Source organism: Homarus americanus, unplaced genomic scaffold (assembly GCF_018991925.1).
Source record: "Homarus americanus isolate GMGI-L3 unplaced genomic scaffold, GMGI_Hamer_2.0 scaffold41807, whole genome shotgun sequence".
In the NCBI taxonomy this organism is placed as follows: Eukaryota; Metazoa; Arthropoda; class Malacostraca; order Decapoda; family Nephropidae; genus Homarus; species Homarus americanus.
In genome coordinates, this window is record NW_024717057.1 from 152135 (window position 1) to 177504 (window position 25370).

Here is a 25370-nt window from a genome sequence, read left to right on the forward strand (position 1 = left end):
TTTGAGATAAATTGATTTTAATTTAAGCTGATTGTTCTTGGGGTAAGCTTTGACTCTCCCTATAAACTGAAAAAGGTTTTTTATAGTAACAAGGTTGTTTATAGTGACATCACTGAGGCTGTAGCACTTACCTTGGCTATCTTAGTTGGTCAGGTCATTGTGGGAACAGAATGGTCTGGGATCAACTCCAGTGATGTCACAGTATGGTCAGTGTGTCTGTGTAAAGAAGAAAATCTGAAGCCAGGACTGACATTGAATCCTTAGTGGGTGCCATGCCTTTGGCTTCAATTTCATGCCTGCCTCCAAGATACTCTATTTTTTTCTACTTCAACTATACTGTACTGTGAAGCCAAAGAGGCTTGATTGTTCTTAGGTCAGTCCCACAGTTACTCAAGGAAATATCTAGTACTTGAACATTTCTACTAATCAGATATACCCAGGTTCCTTCATAAGAAGTCTCCAACTAATCTACCTCTTTAAAATCAAGCAGAGAAGAAAGTTAAATTACAATCCACATGAAATTTCTGCAGACAGATTAATTGGTTTAACACTTTACCTTTAGCCTGAAAGATAACCCATAATCTGTCATCACTGTTTATAAATGGCGAGACAAAGTCGTGAACAGTGTGTCAATGCCAGTGGAGATTTATAGTTCCAGTACAAGCCTATAGCCTCACGAGGTGAAAAAAATCATACATCATAACTCCCCAACCATGTAGGCCATCAGCCAGGCTGAAAAAAAAAAGAGACGATTATGAGGCGAGATATTCATATCAGCCCACCTTTCCTTTATCTTTCTCCCTCTCTTGCCCCCAGCCTCTGTAAACATAGTAAGTTTTACATGCATACATACACAAGGTTCCAACAATATAATAAATAATTTGTAATTTCTACATAAAACACACTTCAGTGATGACTTCATGAAGTTATATATGATAATAGAGCATACATAAACGCAAAAAAATTTACTTACATAACAACATAATTATGATTTCAGCACTAAACAATACCATTGTCGGGGCTACAATTGTGCTTGTGGTGTTGGCATCAACTTTCAATTTCTCTATATACCAGGTACAGTATTTTTTTTTTTGCATTATTTTTGCTAAATCTTCTTGTAGAATACTATAAATAAATAGTTCAACAAAAATACATGACATCAAAAAGAATTAGAAAGATTCCGTTTTTATTGTCACAAAATAATATTACACAATAATGGCAACAGTATACCTCACATTGTCTTGGCACCACAGGGTGAGTTAACTTAAGGAAACCAAATTTCATGCATTCTTCGTGTTTTGCATCAAACTATACACCATTTTTAGCGTCAAAAAGAGGGTATTTGGGGGAGGGACATGATAAGACATCTTTTGATATTTTAATTAGACACTGTATGGGCTAAAGCCAGAGAAGGAATAGAATCCTCAAATTGGACTAGCAGATTACCCATAGCCCAGAATCTGGCATATTAACAAGTTTGAGGCAACTGCTGCCAGAAGAGCTTTCCTCATCAAGTTTCATGGAACCTGATGGTCAATAGTTATTGCCTACAAAAAAACATAAGAAAAAGAGCTTCTCAGGAACACAGATGCTGCCATACAATCAAATACAGTATGTACCTCTCTAGTCCGGCATTCTGTGGTCCGGAACGATTTTAGTTTGTCCACTAGGTAGATAGGCAGTTTTTTTTTTTTTTTTTTTTTTTTTTTTTTTTTTTTTTTTTTTTTTTTTATTACTTATCTGAATTATTATTATTATAGGAGTATTAAATTTTTGCCCCTCAGGCTCCAATGTGGGTCAGTGACCTATGCCCGAGTGGGCTAATCCCCGTAAACAAACAACAACAAAGCAGCGGGAAATTAAGGTTTGTTTACATCAGGCAGTTCGGCTGCTCTCTCTCTCTCTCTGCTTGTCTATACAGAGTACATTTAACCCTTCAATATATATGAGCAGTAAATAAGTGTTGCTTTCATATTCTTATGTAGAGTAATGACGATATGTTTTCACATGTGCGCACTTACATACGCGCAGTCTCACTTTTTTTTTTAACATTAATGGTTAGCTACTTATATTGTTCCATTTATTAACATTAAATAACATTACAGGTACTTCAAACAACCATATTAATTTTTTTACATTAATTTTACTACAGCTACAATCAGGGTCTTATTTTCTTCAGTTTTATATTTAGAACCAATCAGTCACTGGTTTTGTAAGCTTTAACAAAAACAAAGCCGGCAGCCGTCTCGTATCCTCGTGTGTTTTAATATTCCACGTATTATTAATAAATTGTATTGTTAATTTTGCACACACAAACATTAATTCAATAAAAACAAATTCAGAAACATTAATTAAAATATATATGAACAATAAATAAGTGTTGCTTTTATATTCTTATGTAAAGTAATGACTATATGTTTTCACATGTGCGCACTTACATACGCAATTTCTCTTTTTTTCTTTACCATTATCGTTAGCTACTTCTATTGTTCCATTTATTAACATTAAATAACATTACTTAAAACAACCATATTAATTTTACTACAGCTACAGCCAGGGTCTCATTTCCTCGTGTTTTAATATTCTACGTATTATTAAAGAATTGTATTGCTCATTTTGCACACACAAACATTAATTAAATAAAAAAAGACTCAGTAATAAACAATAATGAATCTTTTGTACATAAGAGAAATGACGCTGTTTACACGATTGTGCACGTCGTCTGAACGTTGGTGGGCCGTTCAAACCCGTCGAAATTCGAGTTTCCGCCGTCAAAATTTTTAAATGTGTGTTTTTTTTTGTGTGTTCAAATAGAAAACGTTGAATTAAAAACTCGCGAAATTTGAGAAGCTACTGTACGACATTTAACCCTTAAATATGTCCTCAAAGAGACCATGAAGCAGAGAAAGTGGTGCTAGTGCTTCCAAGCGTAAGCACAAGTCACTATCTATCCAGAAAAAGGGTGAATTTTCATGGTCCGGAAATTTCCATGGTCCAGCACCGGTCAGGTCTCGAGGTTGCCGAACTAGAGAGGTACAACCTGTACTACCAATTACAGGTATATTTTTGCAGGCCTTGCATTCCCTAAGCACAGACCAGTCCAATGCACAATAAACATGCCATGGGAAAATAAGAATCTCTAGTATGGAACAATTTCTTACATACCATACCAGAACATATTTTACAATCATTATATACATATATTTGATATAACAAGACCAATGTGAAGAATGTTGATAAAAATTTCACTTCTCTTTAGGGCGTACTCCTGGGTCACTGTGTTTAGTTACAGAAATCTTTAACAAAATGGCCACCAGTCAACCAGTATGAATAAGATTTAAAAGATGTTTGACATGCATAGCTCCCCAACTGTCTTAAAGACTTTGCCAAATTTCATAAAAATCTATCTTCTCATTTACCCACAATCCTTGTCCACAGAACTTGGAATGGACAGACTTGTGGAAATATTGATACTGTACATAAAAAGACAAGATTACAAGTACAGTATCCCCCATTTATTATAGGGTTAGGTTCCTGAAAAACACATCACAGGGAGAAATATCATAAATCAAGAACATTATAACATGGAGTTCAATATGATACATTCCCAGCCAGTCGGACACCCACATGTATCACTGAGAAAAAATTCCTACACTAATAATATGTCGACAAAACAATTAAACAACATTCACCACATCATTAAGAACAAGCCTAGTCATTATGACATGTCCCCTTTGAGGCTAAGAGGGCTCTTGAAGGTGGAGTGGAGATGTCACTTTGACTCCCACAGCCTCTAGGGGTGTCTCATGCCACTTTACAATGTCAAGCTTTACCTCCAGAGACATGTTTTTTCCTGGGTGTCTTGGCCTTCCCAGACATTTTTAAAGTTACACTACTCACTTCACAGTTACAAAAACAAAGCAAAAGCACTTGTCACAAAAACAGAGTAAACAATGGTAACATCATTGCAACCAACACTGTACAGTATTTTGTTTAATTTCTAGTGCAAAATGAAAATAAGAGCTATGGGAACATAATTGCATTAAATCAAAGAAGAAAAGATAAAATTTAAGTGATGGCAGTATACTGTAAGTGCAGGAAGTGATTCTATATTACCAAGAAAAACAAATTTTCAAGAAAAAATTTAAGTGATTCAGCATTTTGAAAAAAATCAGAATATCAGAACAATAACAGTTTATACAATTTATAAAACTCTATTAAATTAAGACATGTTCAACGGTTCTGTTGAATCAGTCACCCCAGCAACGGTGAAGAACCTCATGTTTCATGTAGTGATTTGTTAAGAAAAATGACGGGATTGCTGATGTTGTCAATTGATACTAAATATTCTAATGAACTCATTTGTTAGAAAAAAATTAAGAAAATGTTGGTGTTGTGTTGTGATATTGATTCTAAATGTTCTAAGAAATACATGTCCCTTAGTCAAGCAGTCATTTGCAATAAAGCCCTTTCTCTATTTTAAAGTAAATCAACAAGAGGATAGCAATTCTTCAGAAATTTTGAAAGCCAGTTCAGGTTGGTTTCAAAATGTTAAATGCCATAGATATTCATAAAACTTGTATAACTGCTAAATCAGCAAGTGCTATAAAGAGGTACTGTAGCTGTGAAGTTACTGATGACCTTATGGCGACAATTGTCAATTATGGTGGGTACCTCCTAGCTTGTTTTCAATGTGGACAATCCATTTAAGTACAGGTTATAAACTGTTTCTTTACCAAAAATTTGCTTGTGAATGCAAAGACCCTTTGGAATGCATCTTTTGCACTAACAAGGCATTACTATACTTACATAAACCCAACCCAACTGTTGCTGCAAACAAAAAATTCACATAGGTATGCTCACATTTCAGATTATAATCATGAATCTTCTTGTTCATTAAGTACTCTATTTTCTACTCCCTTACACACTGCACCAAATGGGTCGTTTCTGTAGATAGGATCCTGTTGAATTGTCATAAACGTCTGCATATCTGACATGCTGAAAAAAAATTAAAGTGTTATAAATTACGATATCCTCCAATAAAACTGGACCTAAATTGATCTGGCCTAACATAATGTATAAAATATTTATTTTGTTTGAATACTCATTTACAATGGATAAAACATTATGCCAATGATGGGTAAATGTTTACACAATGCTTAATAAGATAATCATAAAGGAGATTATGATAAAGAGCTTCTGGTGGATGCCTGCAACATGATAGAATCATGTAGCTCCATATATAGGATGTGGTGTGACATCAATAGGGAACAAAAATGTGCATCAACATAACTGGAAATAAGTAGTAAATGTGTATGAAAAAGTAAATACTGTAATACAAACTTACATATGGTGCTAACTCAAACTAGTCTCCTTCATAAATGGGAAAATTTTGGAGGAATTCATATGAATCATTCAAGACTACATTTATTAAATACAGTAAACCTTCGCCAACCGCTTTCCTATCGGTGGATTCCATTTATACACAGTTTTCACTCTGTATACCATTTCACCAACCGCGGTATTTAGTTTTATGTATCCACGGATTAGCGTGGCGCCACTTCTTTATCCCTTAGCGGTCTAGTGTATTCTTCCATAAATGTGAAGAATAATTATAAATAATACTAATAAATACACTAAAAGAAAAATTACTGCATTGCCATTTGGCAATTGTTTTACTAAGGATACTCGACTTACAACCACCCGGACATATGACTGCTGCAGTCGTATAAAATATTTTTCAAATTACTTATTTTCGAGTCCAGGCGTTAGTGATCGCGCTGTGTACTGACAAAATTTTCGTTTGTAATTCCCTTTGAAATGGCTGGCAAGCGTAAAAGTGAGAGTTCTCGTGGTGCTGAGAAGAAAAAGAGACACCCATTTTAGATTCTTTATGTATTATTTTTGCATTTTCGACTTACGATCAATTCGACTTACGACCTGGTCTTCAGTCCCTAACCCCATCGTAAGTTGAGGACTGACTGTATATACAGGTAGTCCTCGACTTACGACCTACTCGACATACGACCATCCGGACATACGACCGCCTCAGTCGTACCAAAAATTTTTCAAACTCCGTACGTATTTTCTAGGACCGAAACGTTTCCGTCCCGTACGAGAGCATCGCGTGAGCTGGGTCGCCTCGTGGTGTACAGCGTCCACGCCGTAGCGCGCTCAGTTGGTGTTTGGCTATCGTTGTTGTTGGTAGTGATCTTGCTGTGTACTGACAATATTTTCGTTTCTAATTCCCTTTAGAATGACTGGAAAGCGTAAAAGTGAGAGTTCTGGTGGTGCTCAGAAGAAAAGGAGACAGTCAATTATGGGAGTGGGGAGGAACATCACCAATTGCTCCAACATATAACAACATGTAAATACAGAAATTCAATATTTTCTGTTAAAAATTTTATGTAATATTTTTATGCATTACATTTAACCAATAATTTACAATTATCAATTCATATGTATAATTTATATGAACAATATAGAAATCCTAAGCGAGGAATATTCGCATTTGGGAGCTTGAGAGGGAGCCATGCACTACAATTTGTGTTATACTCATGCTTACGTATAGATTTAATAATTTTATTATGATTACTTACATTAAATTACTTGTAGGTATATAATGTACAGTATTTACAATGCTAATGCAACAAACCCAACCTTTTTATCTTCAACAGTAAGCTTCCTATGACTCGATATGTATAATTATCTTTTGCATTCTGAGGGAAAAAATTAATACAGTGATATCTCCGTTAGCCGGAACAATTGGTGCAGAGCACTTCCGGGAATGAGAGATTTCCGGGTAACAAGATGACTTTCTCGAAGCCTGAAAAAAAATCCCTCATCCCCGGAATTTTCCGGAATTTTTCCGGGTAACGGAAAAATGTTCTCGGAAGTTCCAGAGATTTCCCATTACAGTACGTACATGATCTCTGAAACCCGGAAAAATATCCCCATCCCCGGAATTTTCCAGGTAATGGAACATTTTTCGCAGAATTTCCAGAAAATGTGCTTGATTTTCATCTCTCAAACCCAGAAAAAACTCCCCCATCCCCGGAATTTTCCGGGCACCGGGAAATACATGCAGTACAGTACAATACAGTAAATAATAATTTTATACCTGGACTTGATAGAAATCAGATGAGTTTGGAATCAAAAGTTAACACTATGAAACACAAAGTCAACAACTCTAATAATTATTTTGCCCTAGTACTACAGTGACTCATTATATAATTTGAAATAGGTTCTCTACAAAAAAAATCCCATACTCGACCTCTTGCTGTTGCGTCTTCTTACAATCCCACTGCTTTGTTCACATGGTGCAAATGATGCTATCACAGATACTTGAGCTATGATGATGCTGGTTCAAGCATCAATCTGGGTGTGCTCTGCACTCTTTGTCTCATATTGATTTTATTCTGCTTTTAAAATTCCCTCAAACAAACACAAAAATGATAGAACTGAGTTTAACAAAGCTATAAGTAAATACTGTATCAGTGCTAAGTGTAGAAAAACTTTAATTTTGCAAAAAACTAAAAATTCAACAGCACTGTGATTTCACTGTAGGCTGGTTTCAAATGTTTAAAAGGTGGTGCCTTAAAGCCATTGGAAAAAAATCAGCAATGAGAGGTGCAAAATGCTATGTAATCAAGCCACCAGCCAGCCAACTAGCTTCTCAACCATCAGTTGACACTACACTCATGCATTGCTAGCATTCCACACCACCAAAATTTTCTTCACTTCCAAATTCCACACTTCTCTTACAACTCTACACCTTTATTGCACATAATATGCATACAATAGTATGAAATTTAAGAATACAGGATGGTTTTCTTTTATTAAATTTTTCATACATTACATGAGAGTAAATGAGGAGAAATTGGACAATCAGGCAGCTGGCTGAGTGACTTTGTGCATGGTGAAGATGAGTCTACAGTACTTGTACTTGTTCAGTGAATCCGAACAGTATTTTATCTGGTGAATATAGGAGAATGACACACTGAAAGCTTAAATGTAGACTTAACAGCAATGCAAGTGTTAGAGAATAATGAAATAAGTAAGCCTTGAGGTTTTTGCCTTTAAATCAAAGCATGACACAAAAAAGTTTTTATAAGTGCAAAGATTCATAAAAAAAAAGCTAAATATACATTCACATTCAGCAACTCATTGGAAATGATATCATTAAGCCACTCAATTATCAAACTTTAGAAGCTATAAATGATAAATCCTTTGTTGTTTCCATGGTCACAGGAAGAGAAAATATTCCTATTGATAAGGTTTACATCAAGTAAGCAAATTATGGTGTGATTTTATAAAAATATTCCAAAATGTTAACAGCATGGTATGTGACTATATTTTTTAAATCAATATTTTTGGGCAAGAGAACTTCTTTAAAATCACCTTCCTTGAACATTAAGAGTTACAGGTACAGTAGTACCCGATTTACACGGACAATTGAACGCACAGGGTACCGCGGAAAGTGAAAAAGTGAAAATGAAAAAGTGAAAACCGTGTAAAGTGAACAACAGAACATATGGGATTAATTCCAATAGAGACTGGCCCGACCCCCAAACTCCACTTTTTCCGACACAATACCTATGTTGTAGTAAAAATAACATCTAAATTTTATGATGGTATGCTCACACAATTAATATTTTAGTGAAATACAGTCGCCAGGTTAATGTCCATTCAAATAATGGACTCAAATCCCCCCCACCCCCTCTTCCCAGCTCACTAGCTCATACCTCTCTGAGAAATGTTTGGGTGAAAACACTAGATTTTAACGTTTAGTAATAAATAATACCCCAGACTAAAGTTAGGATAATATAATTGACATTTCTGGATTCCTTGCAGGTCAGGGAATATTTTGAATGTAAACTTCATATATTTTGCACAAAAGATAAAATATTTGCTTTGTGTAAACCAAATTATTACATTAGATCTAAAATTTGTATGTCTAATGCAAGATCCATGATGTTTATATTCCAAATGATCATCATGTTGTAAGAATTCCAGCAATGTAAATTATATTCTGGTCGAGTAATTTGTATGAATTTTATGAGCTAAAACAAATATCTTCAGTTAATAAAAAAAAAATATTCTTCACGACACTATCTGTCAATCAAAGTACCCCCCCCTCCTCACACTCACACCAGCTGGGTAGGTTGGTCCCAACCCTCCCCCCACCTTCCCTCCCTACCAGATAAATATGTGGGTGAAAACTCTAGATTTTAACATTTAGTAATAAATAATACCTCAGACTACAGTTAGGATAATATAATTGACATTTCTGGATTCCTTGCAGGTCAGGGAATATTTTGAATGTAAACTTCATATATTTTGCACAAAAGATAAAATATTTGCTTTGTGTAAACCAAATTATTACTTTAGATCTAAAATTTGTATGTCTAATGCAAAATCAATGATGTTTATATTCAAAATGATCATCATATTGTAAGAATTCCAGCAATGTAAATTATATTCTGGCCGGGTAATGTGTATGAATTTTATGAGCTAAATAAAAAAAAAAAAAATTATACTTCACTGCGTGTATATGAGTAGATGCACCGCGGAAAGTGAAAGTCTGGTTCTGGCAAGGTACCGCGTAAATGATTTCTAAATGAGAAATCGCGGAAAGTGAAACCTGTAAAGCGTTGTAAAGCGGGGTAATACTGTATATGATCCACGTACAGTTGTGTACTTATGGTGGGAATAAAAATGCCCAAATAAACTCTTTTAACATGTAACCACATGGGACTGCTTAAATTTGGACTTGACATATACAGTACTGTTCATGAACTTACAGTAGATAATTATACCAGTGACAATGATAGACAGGAACACTATTGACAGTACATATTCCCTGGCGACGTTCTGTAAAAAAAGGCAGCCAGAGATGGTTTGGACATGTGAAGAGAATGGATAAGACCATATGTGGAGAGAAGTGCCAGGGGCAGGCCAGAATGATATGGAGTAAGGTTGTAAGAAATTACACTAGAGTTAAGAACCTGAAAAGAGAATGCAGCATGGATAGCTGCCTTCAAATAAATGCAGCTAACCCACAAAAGCATGGAAAATGGCCATAAAATGTTGATGATGATGATGATTATGATAAACACCTGAATAAATTATTTTTCACAACTCAAGGCAACTGTAAACTACTGATTTCTGATTGAATCTAGAAATAGCGTGTGTTTTGGGACTCTACCAAGTTCCATGAATATGTATAAATTATGATAAATTTTTTTTTGCTTATTACTACTGGTTCACTAAAATTAAGAATGGGATGGTCCTAGTTCAGAGGAGCAATGGAGGTAATAATTACAATATTGTTAAACTATCATGGATTTAATAAGTGCTGGAAACTAAGAAAGAGGGAATAAGTGTACCATAACCTCATATTCAATTAATAACTTTAGTATGTGTTGATGGAAATTATATGTTTGTATTTGTTTTAAATTGAAAAGTTACTTACAAATCTTTTTGTGCTTCTTTCTGTTTCTTAGTTCCCTTAACTTCCTTTATTATCTGAGAATCTTTATTTTTGTTGGAAGAGGCAAAAAGTTCTTCCAAGGAGGGCAGTGCATTTAGCAATGGGTGCATATCTCCAACTACTGCAGTCTTTTCTCGTTTCTTGCGCTCTTTCTCAGCTCTTGATGAAGCTCGTACAACATCAATTTCTATTTGAAAGAAACAACAGAAAAAAATATGAACAGAACTTTACATTCAACTGGAGAAAATCTATTCTTACAAAGTAATTAATATTTAATTTTCTGCAGACCGCATTTTGATTGGATATGCAGCAATATATTAATACACAATACCATATTGCAATCAGTACTGTACTGTCAGTAAAATAAGTATCTACCCCCCCCCAAGGTTGGTGGAATAGAAAATGAGCAAATGAGCAGTAACCACAGGTATACATTTACAGTCTTCAAAATATTTCATAAGCACAGCAGGGTGGTCAATACTTCTTTTTTATTGACTGTACATGATATAATATAAATCAAAACATTATTTTTTTACCAATTCATTGCAATATACCTCTCTATGATTACTCAAACTGTAGGGAGGTAATCTTTGTTTTGCCAAATAATTTTATTGAAGATGCAAATCCTTTCCAATTTATTGAACACAATATACACACTGACAGCTTCCCCCATCTCCTCCTCCCCAGCATGATTTATCAACAACTTCCCACCAGCAATACAATGCAAAGATTGACGATCAACCCCCAACTGATATACAAAAGTGACAATTTCAACTCAAAAGAAATAAGCAACTGTTAGAGAGTGACAATCAGTGGTCAATGGTGACCTGACTCAGACCTCACACACCCAGGGTCCACCTTAAACTCATACCACCAACACTGGATGAGAAACCAGGAAAGACTACAAAATACAATATGAGAGAAATGAAGACTCCCTACTTCATCCAGGTGAGAAACTATGAATTCATAACTACATCACATGAACCCTTTCCAACATCCTGTGTGAGCTACCAAGACCACGTGGTGGATGTGCTACACACCTGCAGCTGTAGGGAACGAGCGGCCCTTAGCACTTAGGTACGAAGGCCATCCGAACCATGGGAAGGACTTAGTTGGAGCCACTAATAAATCACAAGACTGTTAACAAGAGCAACTCCCACAGTAACAGAGCTATAGTTAATCTATATGTTGCCTATGTTTCTTAGCTTTTTGTATTGAAAGCTTTTGTCAATCAAGTAACCCACTCCCCAATTTCACCATATCAAACTTTTCAGCTCTGTTTATTGTACTGTATACAGTACTTTCAGCCTTTTGGCTGCCATGTTATCTCAATAAAACATTAATTATTATTATTAATATTATTATTATTATTATTATACACATATACAATTTACTGTAAGCAATTGAGAATTACCCTGCACAGTATATATGTTACTTTTTTTGTGGAATTGGTTATTTTGCAAAATGACCAGCATGCATATTGGTAATTTTGCAAAATAACTTACAAGCAGACAACCTAAACCTAACCTTATGGTTTGGACAGCACATCGTCCAAAGTAAAAAAAAAACAAAAAAAACAAAACAATGACCACTTAACTGTGTATCAAGCTACACAAACCATCCTGACCTGACCTAACCTAAACTTATTCAACCATAAGGTTAGGTTAGTTTAGGTTGTCTGTTTGTAAGTTATTTTGCAAAATTACCAATATGCATGCTGGTCATTTTGCAAAATAACCAATTCCACAAATAAAACATAACATATACCTGTACATACTCAGGCTCCCTGACAGTCACTCCTGGATGCTCAAGCTCAAGGAGTGGCTGCTAAGGATTATGGTTCCTAGGTTGAACCCAAGGAAAACAAATTAAAGCTCTCTGCTAACTAATGGAAAAGTGATTATTGCACATCTTCAGGGTAGCTGGGACTGTAATCAGAACAGAAGCAACAAGTTGTACAATCATTGTACTGTACCTGATATTTACCAACTTCATTTTTTGTTACATTAAGCAGCTCCATGAACACCAATATAACTACCGGTAATAACAATATCTTAGATCTGCTTCAGGTATTCACCGTTATAATAAAACGTACTTTGCATGAATTCTTCGTGTCTCTGTTTTCTTCTCTCCTTCTTGCTACCACTTCTATCACGTCGACCAGAAGAAATGGTGCTCATAGTGTCTGATACATCCATACTTCCAGTTGGAGGTGTGCTTTCTGCTTCCCCTAATTTGATTTGCAAACCAGCAAACATATTACCACTGAAAAAATAACAGTTAAATAGTTACTACTACAGGTTGGACCCGGCTAATGCGGGACCTGATAGTCCGGCAGCTTCGATGGTTCAGGATGGTGTTTGAATCTGGCTGCCGTTAATTTCCAGGTATCAGTAGGCCTATAATATACAATTTTTTCTTTGCTTTTTCTGCTAATCTACTTGTGCCATATCACTAGCACTTTGTCATAAAGAGGTCCAGTAAGCCTGGGCTAGATTTATGCTGAAATAAATTGTATTGGTACCAGTAATAGTACATTTTATGCATTACTGTATTTTAAATTTTTTTAACCTCGGCTTTGATGTTTCAGAATTTTCGCTAATCTGGAACCAGTCTGGTCCCAAGCTTCCCGGATAAGCGAGGTCCAACCTGTACAGTAATAATGCAGGGTTCTCAAAGTAAAGGTAAGGGACAAAAGCATAAGGTAGAGCGAAGAATGATATACCTGTACTTGTTAAGGATACAGAACTTATTAACATAGCAGATATATACAGGATACTGTAGTAAACTTTTCTTTCATTATGCAAAACAAACATTAACTACATATAACTTAAGCAGATAGCACCCTTGAGAGCAGACTGCAGCACTGGTGGTCATCAGTCTATTTTTAAGAACTCTCATAATTTCATATGTATGGCAAGTTATTTTCAATTTTACTTCAAGGCCAATTCAGAAGGCTTGTAAAGATGCCCCCAAACGGTTACCTATACTAAAACAATCATTCAATGAGAAAGTGCTAATTCTGAATTCAACTGCTGTACTGTGAACAACAAATTTATCATTATAGTATTCTTAAATCTAATCTTGATAAATCTAATCCACACTCATATCACAATGTTGATACAAAACAGTATCATGTTTGTTGCAGGACACCTGAGGAACCTTTAGTGGGGATACAAAAACCCACAATCCACTGTTTACTAAAAGATGTACCGAAACAAGGTGTTCAGTGAGTTCAGTAATAAAAATTAAATAAATGAGTTGTTTCATGAAAAAGAACAAATCTGAATAGCAGTAATATCAGAGGAAATGTGACCATTATTAAATTAGATATGACAGATATATATCCTCTTTACTTTTAAAAGATAATTTATGAACAAAAACATGTGTAGAAGAAAATAAAGGTTAGCCACAGAGAATGTGAAGCACTATAGTAAAAATGTTGCTCTCATTTACTATACTGATGGTTGTTTTTTAGACAAGGACAGTACTGTACGGTATAAGCCAAAATTGATAAAAAAAGGCAGGTCTATGTTCCCACCTACAGCCAAAGTTCCTCTTTTGATAACTCTGTTCTATAATAAGTTGTCATGCATACACTAAAAGCAATTGAACACTGTGCTATTAATTTTATTCTGTTCTTTTCTACACGAGGAGAGGCTGGCATTAGGTGAGTGTAGAGAACTACATGACTAGTCATTAGCTTCAAGCAACTGAGATTTTGGCCATCTCAAATCATTAATTTTACATGTTCAGTAGCTAATGTACCACTTCCGAATCCATTGGTTGAATTAAGGAAAAGGTGTTGGGCAGCATAAATGTCACTCAAATACTAAAGTGCAAAATCAGTTCATAAACCAGTCTTCAAAATGTGCTGTTACCTAAACTTCTTTATTTGCTCACCCATGAACAGGTAGAGTATCAGGGAATGAGAGTTCTCATGTACGCACATGGAGTACAGTACAGTACTGTATGAAGAGTAATATATCATTTGGTTTGGGTCTAAGGTCAACATATAGAGAACAAATCTACGAATTTTGGGTATTATGAGGAGGTGAATTGCACAAGGTCAAGTAATTCCCATCATGTTCCATTTGTCAGAACCTATGGTTTGCTTTATTTTAGGGCAAAAGAGTTAAGGTTGCCTGATAACAATTAATGGCAACTCCACTCTCCCTCCACTCATACGACACTTCTGCAGATAATTCATTAACCTTCACAATTAGCATTGTGTCTCCTCCTAATAAAAGATGTAAGTGAGAACAAGCCTTCCATAATTTTTTGAAGAACTCACTGATTAATACTCAAATTAATGCAAGGCAGATATGCCTTCTTAAGATGTATTGAGATCTTCAATCAGGTAGCAAATGTTGGGAATCTCTATGCATCAAAATGTGGCACAGTATCCCTGGAAAGTTAGGAGGTTAAGAAAGGAATTTTTTCATATAGATGTTGCAGCATACAAGATTACTGTAGACAACAACAACCAAAGGGAAGTTAAGAAAGTCAGATCTTGGGATGTACTGTATTTGTTTCTATGCATTTAAGTCACAATCCCAACTGAAAATGAGTCATTTCTGAATCAGAGGTATTGAACAGCTTTCAATTAGAGGTGAGTCATTTTGTTTTTTCATTATCATAATTTGAGTCATTGTGACAATTGCTTACTTAAACAAAAATGCAAGTTGAACTAGCTTGTGCCCATTAGGGAAGTTTAGGATAATTTTTTATGAGCTGTGTGAATGAAAATACCCTGTACTGTATAAGAGTTCAAGGATCTTTCATAGCGAACACAGCTGCAGCAACACTACAACGCATTAGCTTTCATCATAGAGTGGCAACCTTTGCTACTTCAAATACCCTTTGTAAATATATAGTTGCAACAGAAAGTTATAACTAATCAGTAAATTTGTCAGTCATCATAACCTAGAGTTAACTGATTTTCAACCGAGAGCCTTGATCGGATTATACAGGAGTTACTTACACAATTCATAAGATCATAAAGGCTGATAATGATGGTGCAACAGAAATTACCTGGAACCGACTCCATCAGTTGTTGTCTTCTTAACCACAGGCACTAATTGAGGAATTCTAGGAGCCGAAGCAAGACCATTAGATTCTTGATCTTTTCCATCCTTACTCAAACTGGCATGATACTTCTGCCTAAGTCTTCTTATTTTACCCATTATGAGGTAATTGCGACAAAGCAATCACAATATAACTCTATATTCTGAAAAAGAAAATCAACCCTGATAATAAAACATTTTAGTTTCTCATCACCAACATCAAAATGAGCCATGGTGCAGTACATTATGTATTATAAAACATAAACAGTAAAACCCTCAAATATCTGGACTATTGGGAGGAGGGATAGTCTAGAGCAGGGGTTCCCAAACATGGGGTTGTGACCCCAGATGCATCATAAGGGGTTGCATAGAGATCACGGGGTTGATGGAGTAGCAAAGAGGTCATGGGGTCGATGGGGTAGCATAGAGCTCATAAGGTCTTGCAGCGAACACATGTGATTTTTTTAGTCCAGGTGTCAAGGAATGAAGGACATGGCCAATGGACCATTGGCATATATAGGGGGCCACGTGACCATGCCCTCCCCACCCCCCCTTCTGCTACTGCCCTCAACTCATTCAACCCATCGCAACCAGTTTGCGAGGACATGGATATAGAATTGAATGCTAATGATGTCATCAAAGAATTAAGATGTAAAATCAGATTAGTATTGTACTTGACTTCACTTCACAAAGTGAGTTACTGGTACCATGCTCTCTCTGTCCTTCTCACCCTCTCTATCTCCTTTATTACCCTGTACTTAGTTCACTTCACAAAGCTTTAAACATATCCTGTATGAATTCTTCCTATAACCTATCTTTGATACATGATACAGCCACATTTGCATTATTCAAATATACAGAATTTGCATCAATAATTATTCAGATAAATTAATTTGTTAATCAGAAAAAGTTATTTGGTGAAAGGGAATATTATTTGTTTTCTACAGTAGTTATAGGAAACGACTACAGCTGTGCAGTATTTATTTTTTTTATGTTTCAAGACATACAATAACGAATGATAATAAGTTATCAAAGGAGCTTTGTACATGTAACATGATCATAACAAAATAAACAGATTAAAAAGTTACTGATTGAATAATCTGCCAATGGGATGACGTACTAATATTGACCATAAAATATGTCCTACTATTCAGTGCAGATGGCTCCCTACTTACACCACCCGATGGAAATAAAATACAGTATAATGTCCCTATCTTCAAGTCTTGGGCCCCCCTTTCCAGAAACTTTTATACACCACTGGTCTGGGCTATATATTATAGTTTAGGACTTTCTTTGTGTCAGGTTAGGTCAGTTCAGGTCAGGCTTGCCCTGATGATACATTTCACAACAGAAGTTCCACACCCCTACTTTTGAACTGTTCTCAGCTCAGTCACTCTCTACTTTTCATGGTTACGAACAGAAATTTCAATGAGAGATTCCCTGAGTTCCTTACTGAGTCTTTTGATTTTGTTTGATTTTGATTTTGGGTGAATTTTGACGTTTATGATGACACAACAAAATTTTGGATTACTTTATCAAAAGAGACATTCAGCAGTTAAAAATTTAACTAGTGTACATTATCAAGGTTTTGGTTACAATTTGGAGGTACAGGGTACCATGTCTGTGAGGCAGCTTTCTTGTTAATGGTGCTTATAAACAATTATTACTATAACCATATTTCAAATTCCAACTTAAAAATTGTATGCTATGTTGCTTAACCCCATATACCCCCAGGTATAGAAAATTAATCAATGATGACACACACATATCAGATATGAAATATGACACAGTTGTACCATACAACATTTGACAGAGTTGTAATTTAGAAAATTGTATGCAATGAATTTTAATCAAATACAGTAATTATACCTCCAGTTAATAGAAAATGTATTAAATGAAAATACAGTATAGTACTATAGTACACAAAAGTCACATACAAAATATGACAGACTTGTATACTGGGGTACAGTATAACAAAATTGTATATTATGCTGCTTAATCATGTAAATATACACCCAGGTATTGAACATTAAATGATGATATAAACATGTCACATTAAACATGACAGAGTTATACAGTACTGTACAGTAATCTGTTTCTGCCAGTTATTTACTTTTAGACTCCTCAATTGTGTAATATTTGTTTTTACAGTTAAATATGTATAAAAACATTTATTGTAAGAATCCTCATACTGTACAGGCATACAGAACAGTATACTGTATGCAATAACTTGGGGTCACTGGTTATATGACAGCACTTGATGGGATTGCACTGGTAAATGCTTGGGAACCCCTGATCTAGAGGATCCAAATTTCTGAAATATCTGAGGTGAGGTTCCCTGGCTCTGGTATGAACTTATTCACAGGTACAGCATCCCTATATATTGGGTAAACTGAAAACAACCAACCAGACTAAAGGCAACACTTTATTAAACAACTTCTCAAAAATGAAATTTCACACCTGGCTACATTACAGTACTGTACCTTCTAACTCATCATGCATGGACAGAGACCTTTTCCTAATACCAATAACCAAGATTAGTTACTGTATTTACCGGCATATAAGACGCACCACCGCATAAGACGCACCCCTATTTTACAAGGATATTTTGTGGATTTTTTTTTAGTAAGTTTTGTCATACAATTACTGAAAGTGATTTTAAAGTGGTTTTGTAGGGGAAAACATATGATTTTGTGCATATAAATGCAATATACCTGTATACTGGAATCAAGTAGTTAATCATATACGTACTGTATAGTAACATTATACTAACCCAACTCTACCTCTGATCAGAGCAGCTTGTTTATATTTCGGTCAAGAGAATTACAGACAGGATGTGAAACTCGTATTTTTGGCTGTGATGTTTTGTGTTGCCGCGATCGGCCACCAGGGTGTAGCACCATTGCTATTGTTTTGGCGTCATTGACTCATTGCAAATGGCTGACTGGTAGCTGAACTTTCTGTTAACATTTCTTTAATCTTTCTTGGGGCATTTTTCATTTAGATAATAAACAAATGTTTCTTAAAGGTAATACAGTCTTTAAATAATGTAAGATCTGATGTGGGTTACCGGTACGTATGATGGGGAAGGAGGTATAGTGAGATGTTGTGAGCTTCCCTCCGCCGTTAAGCCAATGTAAGCCATTATTTACGTCTTCTGCAAATCTGCCGTAAGTTTGTAATTGTAATAATTTGGCTTGTTTTTCAGTATTTTATTAAGAGTAATATTATTAGCAACAATTTTTGTGCTTAGTGGACTACTGCTCGTCCCAGTCTACCTAGCTAGGCACCTCCGCCTACGGAGCTTGGCCTGCCATCCGTAATACGGGCGCATTAGACGCAGGGTAATTTGGGATACATTTTTAAAAAAATGCGTCTTATACGCCGGCAAATACGCTAAGTCTTTCACATTTAGAACATAATCCAACAGTGACAATGCCACTCCAACAAAATATAAGCACAGTAATTAAAAAGATGAGGAATCAATCAAAAAATTTCATTATTAACCAAACGTGGACCAATCGCCTCAAGTATCATGTTCACAAGCTATCAGATTTTACTCCAGGATTCTTATGAACTACATTATAGAAAACTAAAAAATAACTAGAAAACTAAAAATACAGGCATATCCCAATAATCAATGCAATATAGGGACCGTGAAAAGTTGTTGGTTAGAGAATCAGCGGTTATCAAAGCAATTAATCTCAAAAGAATAGTACCTGTATAACAAATTAAGGCGGTTAGGGACCGGCCACCCCTCAAAAAATCCCATGTACCCTTGATATATCTCTGAACTGTGGACTGTCAAGCAATAAAATAAAGCAGACAGATAAAGCAAGCATAATAAGCATTAAATAAGGAATGTAAAGCATAAATTGAGAATGTATTTATCTGCATTAATGACGGTAGAGACACTCTAGGGTGCCAAGTTCAAGTCTCTACCAAATTTTGTTCGTCCATCACCATTCTTATTATGCTTTACCACATCACAACAAGCTGCTGCTAAGAGAGGCACCACAAGAGGAACTATCACTGGGGTGCTTAGGCATGGTTGCATAAAGCACAAAGTCGGAGACAAATAGTAAGTGTAAACAAGTGCAGAGACGGGGGAATGAATCAGAGGCAGCACGCAGAGCCATCTCGTTGCAAAAATTTGCACCATGCCATCACCCGCCAAATTCAAAACAGCTGCAATTAACGAATTAGCTCCCATAAGGATTTTCAGTTCGATTAACAAACAAAACTTCGATTAACGAAATCCTTACGAGAAACACGCTTTGTTGTGCGCATCAGCTGATCGGCTAGTCCGCCATTACAGTAATTGGTTCTATGTTTTCATTCGTTTCCAATGGAGTAAATATCAAGAAAGTTGGTCTTTTGAATATTTCTGCATTTTTTATATTAAAATTATTGGTCATTCTGAAATTTAGTTCACATATTGATAATATACAATGCAGAAATTATTATGAAACATGAAGATAGCATTAGAAACAATGCACTGTGTAAAGAATATGGCATGTCATCATCGACTGCCTCTGCCGTATTCCCGGCAGCTTTGTTTACATATCAAACAGCTGATTGCATACATACCTCAAAGTAAGTTAAAATATAGTATTCTAATGTTTTTTATTTATCATTGTACAGTATACTGTATAGTACAGTACTGTATTTAGTTTATATTTAATGTTTTGTTAATTCCATTACCGGTATACAGTACTTTGTATGTACTTTTTCTGTGAACTGGAACCAATTACCCAATATCCTATTGAAATACTGTAATAGATTCAGATAACAAAATTTTCGGTTAACGAATGACTGTGGAACCAATTGCGTTCGTTAATCGAGGGACCACTGTATTTTGATATCTGGTATCAAAATAAGCAACTTTGTTAAAGCGTCATGGTGTAATTTTATGTTTTTGTTTTTATAATCTTTCTTCCCTTTCTCTTCGCTGCAATGTTGCTTCACTCTTTCTCATTTACAGGTACCTTAATGGGCAATGTTCGGTGGATTTGGCATCCTGCGTGCCGCCGGCAAGGCCGTGGGCTCGTAACACTCGTCTTGCCCGCGGTGCCCACTGTTTCTCTGTGGATGTCAGTCACACTAGAATAACCCATTATACGGAAGTACATCATTCTTCCCTCACACAGCCAAACTGTGGAATGCTCTGCCTTCTGTTTTTCCATACTCATACAATCTGTCTCACTTTAAAAAACTGGTTTTCCGGCATCTTCGTGGTGTAGATTAATACAACCTTTTTCTTTTCTAATTTTAATTTATTTTTATTCTTAGTTTTTTCGCCCCCTAGGCCCTGTTGTGGGTCGATGATCTGTGCCCGGGTGGGCTATTCCCCGAAAATAAAACAATAGCATAATATGGTAAAGGTGTAGTTTAGGGCTAACACTAGAAGGAGTTTGTTGATTTTCTTTAGTTTTGTTATATTTATTGTTTTGGTGATTTTAAGTATATTAAAAGAAACGACCACTTTCTAGTATAATTTAAGAATTATTTTTGGGGTTAATATATAGGACTAACCCGTCGGGGTTGCATAGCGCCGATGCGGCTGTATCATCTCAAGTCCAGAAAATGCCTCAAATTTCACCATATCATTGTAAGATCTTTCTGCTTAATATACCGGGGAAGTTAGGTAAGGTTATGCAGGTTTGCTTGGTTTGGTTGGTTAGGTCTGTTCTTCATACACACAAATGTTAAGTGCAATTATTTTAAAAATATCCATTCTTTAACATATTTCCACAACTACAACAGTGTCCACTATAATATAACAAAGAAAATCCGACATTTTTATAATTGTTTTCAATCAATTTCGCTTATTTTTGTTGTCTACCTCGCTGAATCCCTCTTCAAGAGAAGATATCAACGATTTCTAGAAACTCCTGGTGTTAGCCCTAAACTATACCTATACCCAGAATATTAACTCTTTCTATATATACTGACGGGGACATTAATACGAATCTTAACCGAAATGCGATATATCTACATTCAGCTTAAAAAGCCAATTACAGTAAGATGTTCACTTTTTATTAATGACTGGGCACCAAAACAAATATTACCCTAGACTTCTACTAAATCACCGGTATTTTTGCATTTACACATTCCACATTCCTACCACTAATCTATTATCATATTCTAATAAGATGTCTAATTATTATAAGGTCATTTTCATCTACTGCATTACATTACCATCGCAAATGTATAATAACGGAGATAGCATATCCAAAATTTCCTCTATTTTCTTCCATTAATCTTCTGCCATTATCGCCTACCTCACCTCTCACACTGCGTGTCTCCTGCGTGTGTCCTTCATAAATCATCACGCGCATGCGTTCCTGTACACGTCACGCGACCAATCAAAAGCGTTTTTTTTTTTTGCAACCAATTAAAATGATTTGTGGTTTAATTCGCGGTATTTTTGGCCCAATCAAAATCGATTTTTAGTTTGGGTCTCTCATATTTCGAAATTGAAATTCATTTCCGACCATGGAAGTCTGCGATGGGTGTCACTTCAATTATATGGAGCCGATTGAAAGTTTTGGGGAAAAAACAAAGAAACTATAGCATTTTTTCGATCGCATGGTGTTCTTCCAACCTCAGTAAAGTGTCCTAAGTGCAAGACTGAATGTAAATATCACAAAGACCAACATATGTGGCGTTGTGTAAGAATTTCAGAATCCAACGACAAACAAGAACCAGCCCAATAAGGTAAGAAATAGGTGATTCCATCATATGGTGAGTCAGTTAGGTTAGGTTAGGTTTGGTTTTTGATTTTCTAGTGTGTTTTGGTGTATTTTTTATTCGCTTAGCCATTATTTTTTTTTCGAAAAACGTCCCACGAAAAAAAAGATAAAAAAACGGCCAATTTCCGACGGAAATGAAGGTCATACTCGGTCTAAACACACACAAATACACTATAATAATATATTTTTGACTTTCTAACAGAGTGGGAGAGGGAAGTGCAAATTTACCAAATCGCCTATTGCTCATCTATAGTATAAGCTAGGCAAGTGCAGGCGTTCTAATCTCTCTAGGTAACTGAGAGTGAGATGCAGTAGTGCAGGCCCTAGTCTGGTGGACCTGTCAGTAGACCCCTCCGATTAAAACGGAAAAAATCATTGACTACAATATACACATATCTTCTATTATTATTAACATAATAATAAATATTTCTACTTATACGTATTAATACAGTATATGTAAAGTTTACATGAAATATTAATTTGTGTACCTCAACGTTGTCTTGTTTACATATCCAGCGTTCACCTAACACAGTATAGTCTATTCGCCACTGATCAGCTCGTTATCCGCTTGGGCGGTCGGTGACGTCTCTTGTTATGCACTGTTGGCAGGTACTGGGCATGCACTGTTTTCTTAAATCTGAATGTATCTGAACCTGCTCCTGAATTGGTCAAGTATGAAAGAGCTCAACACTCGGTCCATCACAACAGTCTCTTGCAGATTGTTCCAAAAGTTACGATTCTCACATTACTGTTTTCTAAACTTAGGGCTTCTTCAAACTAGAGGGTTTTTTTTTTACAGGGATTATTTTTATAGGGATTATTTTTACAGGGATTATCACACCCTGCAGTGGCGGCGCCAAGGGGTGGCTTTCGGGGGGAGGGGTGCAGTTGCCTCCCCACAATCTCCATTAGCCCCCCAAAAGCCACCCCAAGTAATGCATTTCACTGTGGTATCAAAAAGGAAAATTTAAGAGCTGAGCTCCATCAAGTACGACGTCTTGAGAGAAAAAACAACAGGGTCATACTGTTACTTCTCCACTTGAATTTGCTATTTTGCTCAAATCATACCGTGATACTTTCATAGATCTGTATAAGCTGGTGTGCATCAGTGTGACCTTGCCAGTTAATTCTGCAGCATGTGAACGCAGTTTTTCCTGCCTGCGACTGACAAAAGCTTACTTGAGGAACAGCAGTAGTGATGGCAGAACAAGTGATGTTGCAGTTATATCTATAAATTCGAAAAGAGCCAAGAGTCTGAATGTTGAAGACAGCATTGATGCTTTTGCTTCTAACCACAACAACCGAAGATTCACACTGCTATAACTTTTGTTTTCAGTTAAACTGAGCTTTCATCTGAAAGTAGAATGAATATATTACGTTCATGCTATATATAAGTTATTTCAAGTTTCTCTCATTTTTGTTTCAAATAAATTTCTTCATTAATTTGATGGCGTGCATATTGATGAAATTTCATGATGTAATTATTGTTCTTATTCTTTTGTATGTACAATTGCATGGTTTCTCATTCTTATGTAAAGTGTGAATAAATGCATCTTCAGAAAACTGCTACTTTTATTGATATGTAATATGCGTTCTAAGTAAAATAGTGTGCTTGTTCTCCAAATGTAGCATCGAGACAAGTCCCCTAGCCCCTCTTCCAATTAGATTACCACCCCTAACTTCTAAGCCCCTCCTGTATAGAAATTCTAGAGCCGCCGCTGCCACCCGGGCACAGGTTACTGACCCACATCGGGGCCTGGGGGCGAAAATGTAATACAGTATAGTCTGCATTTACGCGGATTTGGTTTACGCGTTTGGTCATTTACGAGGCACCTTACCAGAATGAAAATTTTTAATTACGTGGTTCATTGCATCATTTACGCGGCGAGAGGTCCAGATGCGCCGCGCCAATTATGATTCACGCGGTCCATTCTTGACACAATACGCGGGAAGGGTGCGCAGTATGTCGCTGTTGCGTTATCGCTGACGTCATATGAGGTATCGGACTGTGATTGGGTCACGCATCCTTACCTCCCTCCGCCACTAGCTGTGATTGGTCTAATGTAATATGACGTGCCCAGCCACGGGAAGAAAGAAGCCACTGACCTAGCCCGGCCAGTTTCATTGTTCTCAGCCTCTGCATATACTGTTCTCTCTTGTGCCCGCTAATCTGTTCAACAATGGCTTCCGCTGGACCCCCACCACCCCAGAAAAACCTTGAATTACCTGGACCAAGCCGCCCCAAGCCCAAGAAGATACGACGCGCCCTAAGTTACGAAGTAAAGTACAAAATCGTCCAGGACTTAGAAAAGGGAACCCGACAAGTTGATCTCGCGCGCCAGCATGGAGTTAACGAATCTACGATTCGTACAATCAAGAAGGATGCCGCCAAGATAAAAAAATACATGAGCATCACACAGTCTGCAGGTGCTTCAATGGTGAAGTATTGTCAGAATAAGGTGCTGCTCAAGACTGAGAATTTACTGGTGAGCTACTTGATTCGTCAGGCAAGACGCGACATGGCGGTCGACACGCGGGTAGTGCAGGACTACGCCCGTGAACTCTACGAATCTGGCACGCAAGATGGGAATTGCAGAGCCCAAACCCTTCACTGCTTCCTCTGAGTGGCTGCAAGGGATTAAGAAACGTAACAAGATAACCAACATTAACATTGTTGGTGAAGGAGCCAGTGCTGACCGTGCTGCCGCCATGGATTTTCCTCCATTCTTACGAGACATTATGGAGGAAGGACAATACACCGACGACCAGGTGTTCAAAATGGACGAATCCGGTCTGTTTTGGAAAAAAAATTACCTTCCAAGACCTTCGTTGTCAAGTCTGCCAGCAAGTGTCGGGGCCGGAAGTTGCAGAAGGAGCTCATCACCGTCCTGTTTACCACCAATGCCTCCGGCACCTGTAAGCACAAGTTGTCGGTGATCCACACAGCCCGCAAGCCGCACGCCTACAAGAACATGGATATGACCAAGCTAAATGTCCACTGGCTAACCGCACGTAAGGCGTGGATGTTCACTGGTCTGTCCCTCTCCTGGTTTGATG

General features: G+C 36.5%; 1 protein-coding gene across 1 annotated transcript; it reads right to left on the reverse strand.

The window, feature by feature from the left end:
* Window positions 1-2876: 2876 nt before the first annotated feature.
* On the reverse strand, window positions 2877-23035 carry LOC121858793 (protein FAM207A-like). Its single transcript, XM_042355430.1, has 5 exons — window positions 22802-23035; window positions 15527-15722; window positions 12588-12757; window positions 10475-10679; window positions 2877-4998 (listed from the first exon to the last, which is right to left on the reverse strand). The coding sequence occupies exons 2-5, from the start codon at window positions 15676-15678 to the stop codon at window positions 4878-4880; spliced, it is 648 nt and encodes a 215-aa protein (XP_042211364.1). The 5' UTR covers window positions 15679-15722; window positions 22802-23035; the 3' UTR covers window positions 2877-4877.
* Between the last annotated feature and the right edge of the window lie 2335 nt (window positions 23036-25370).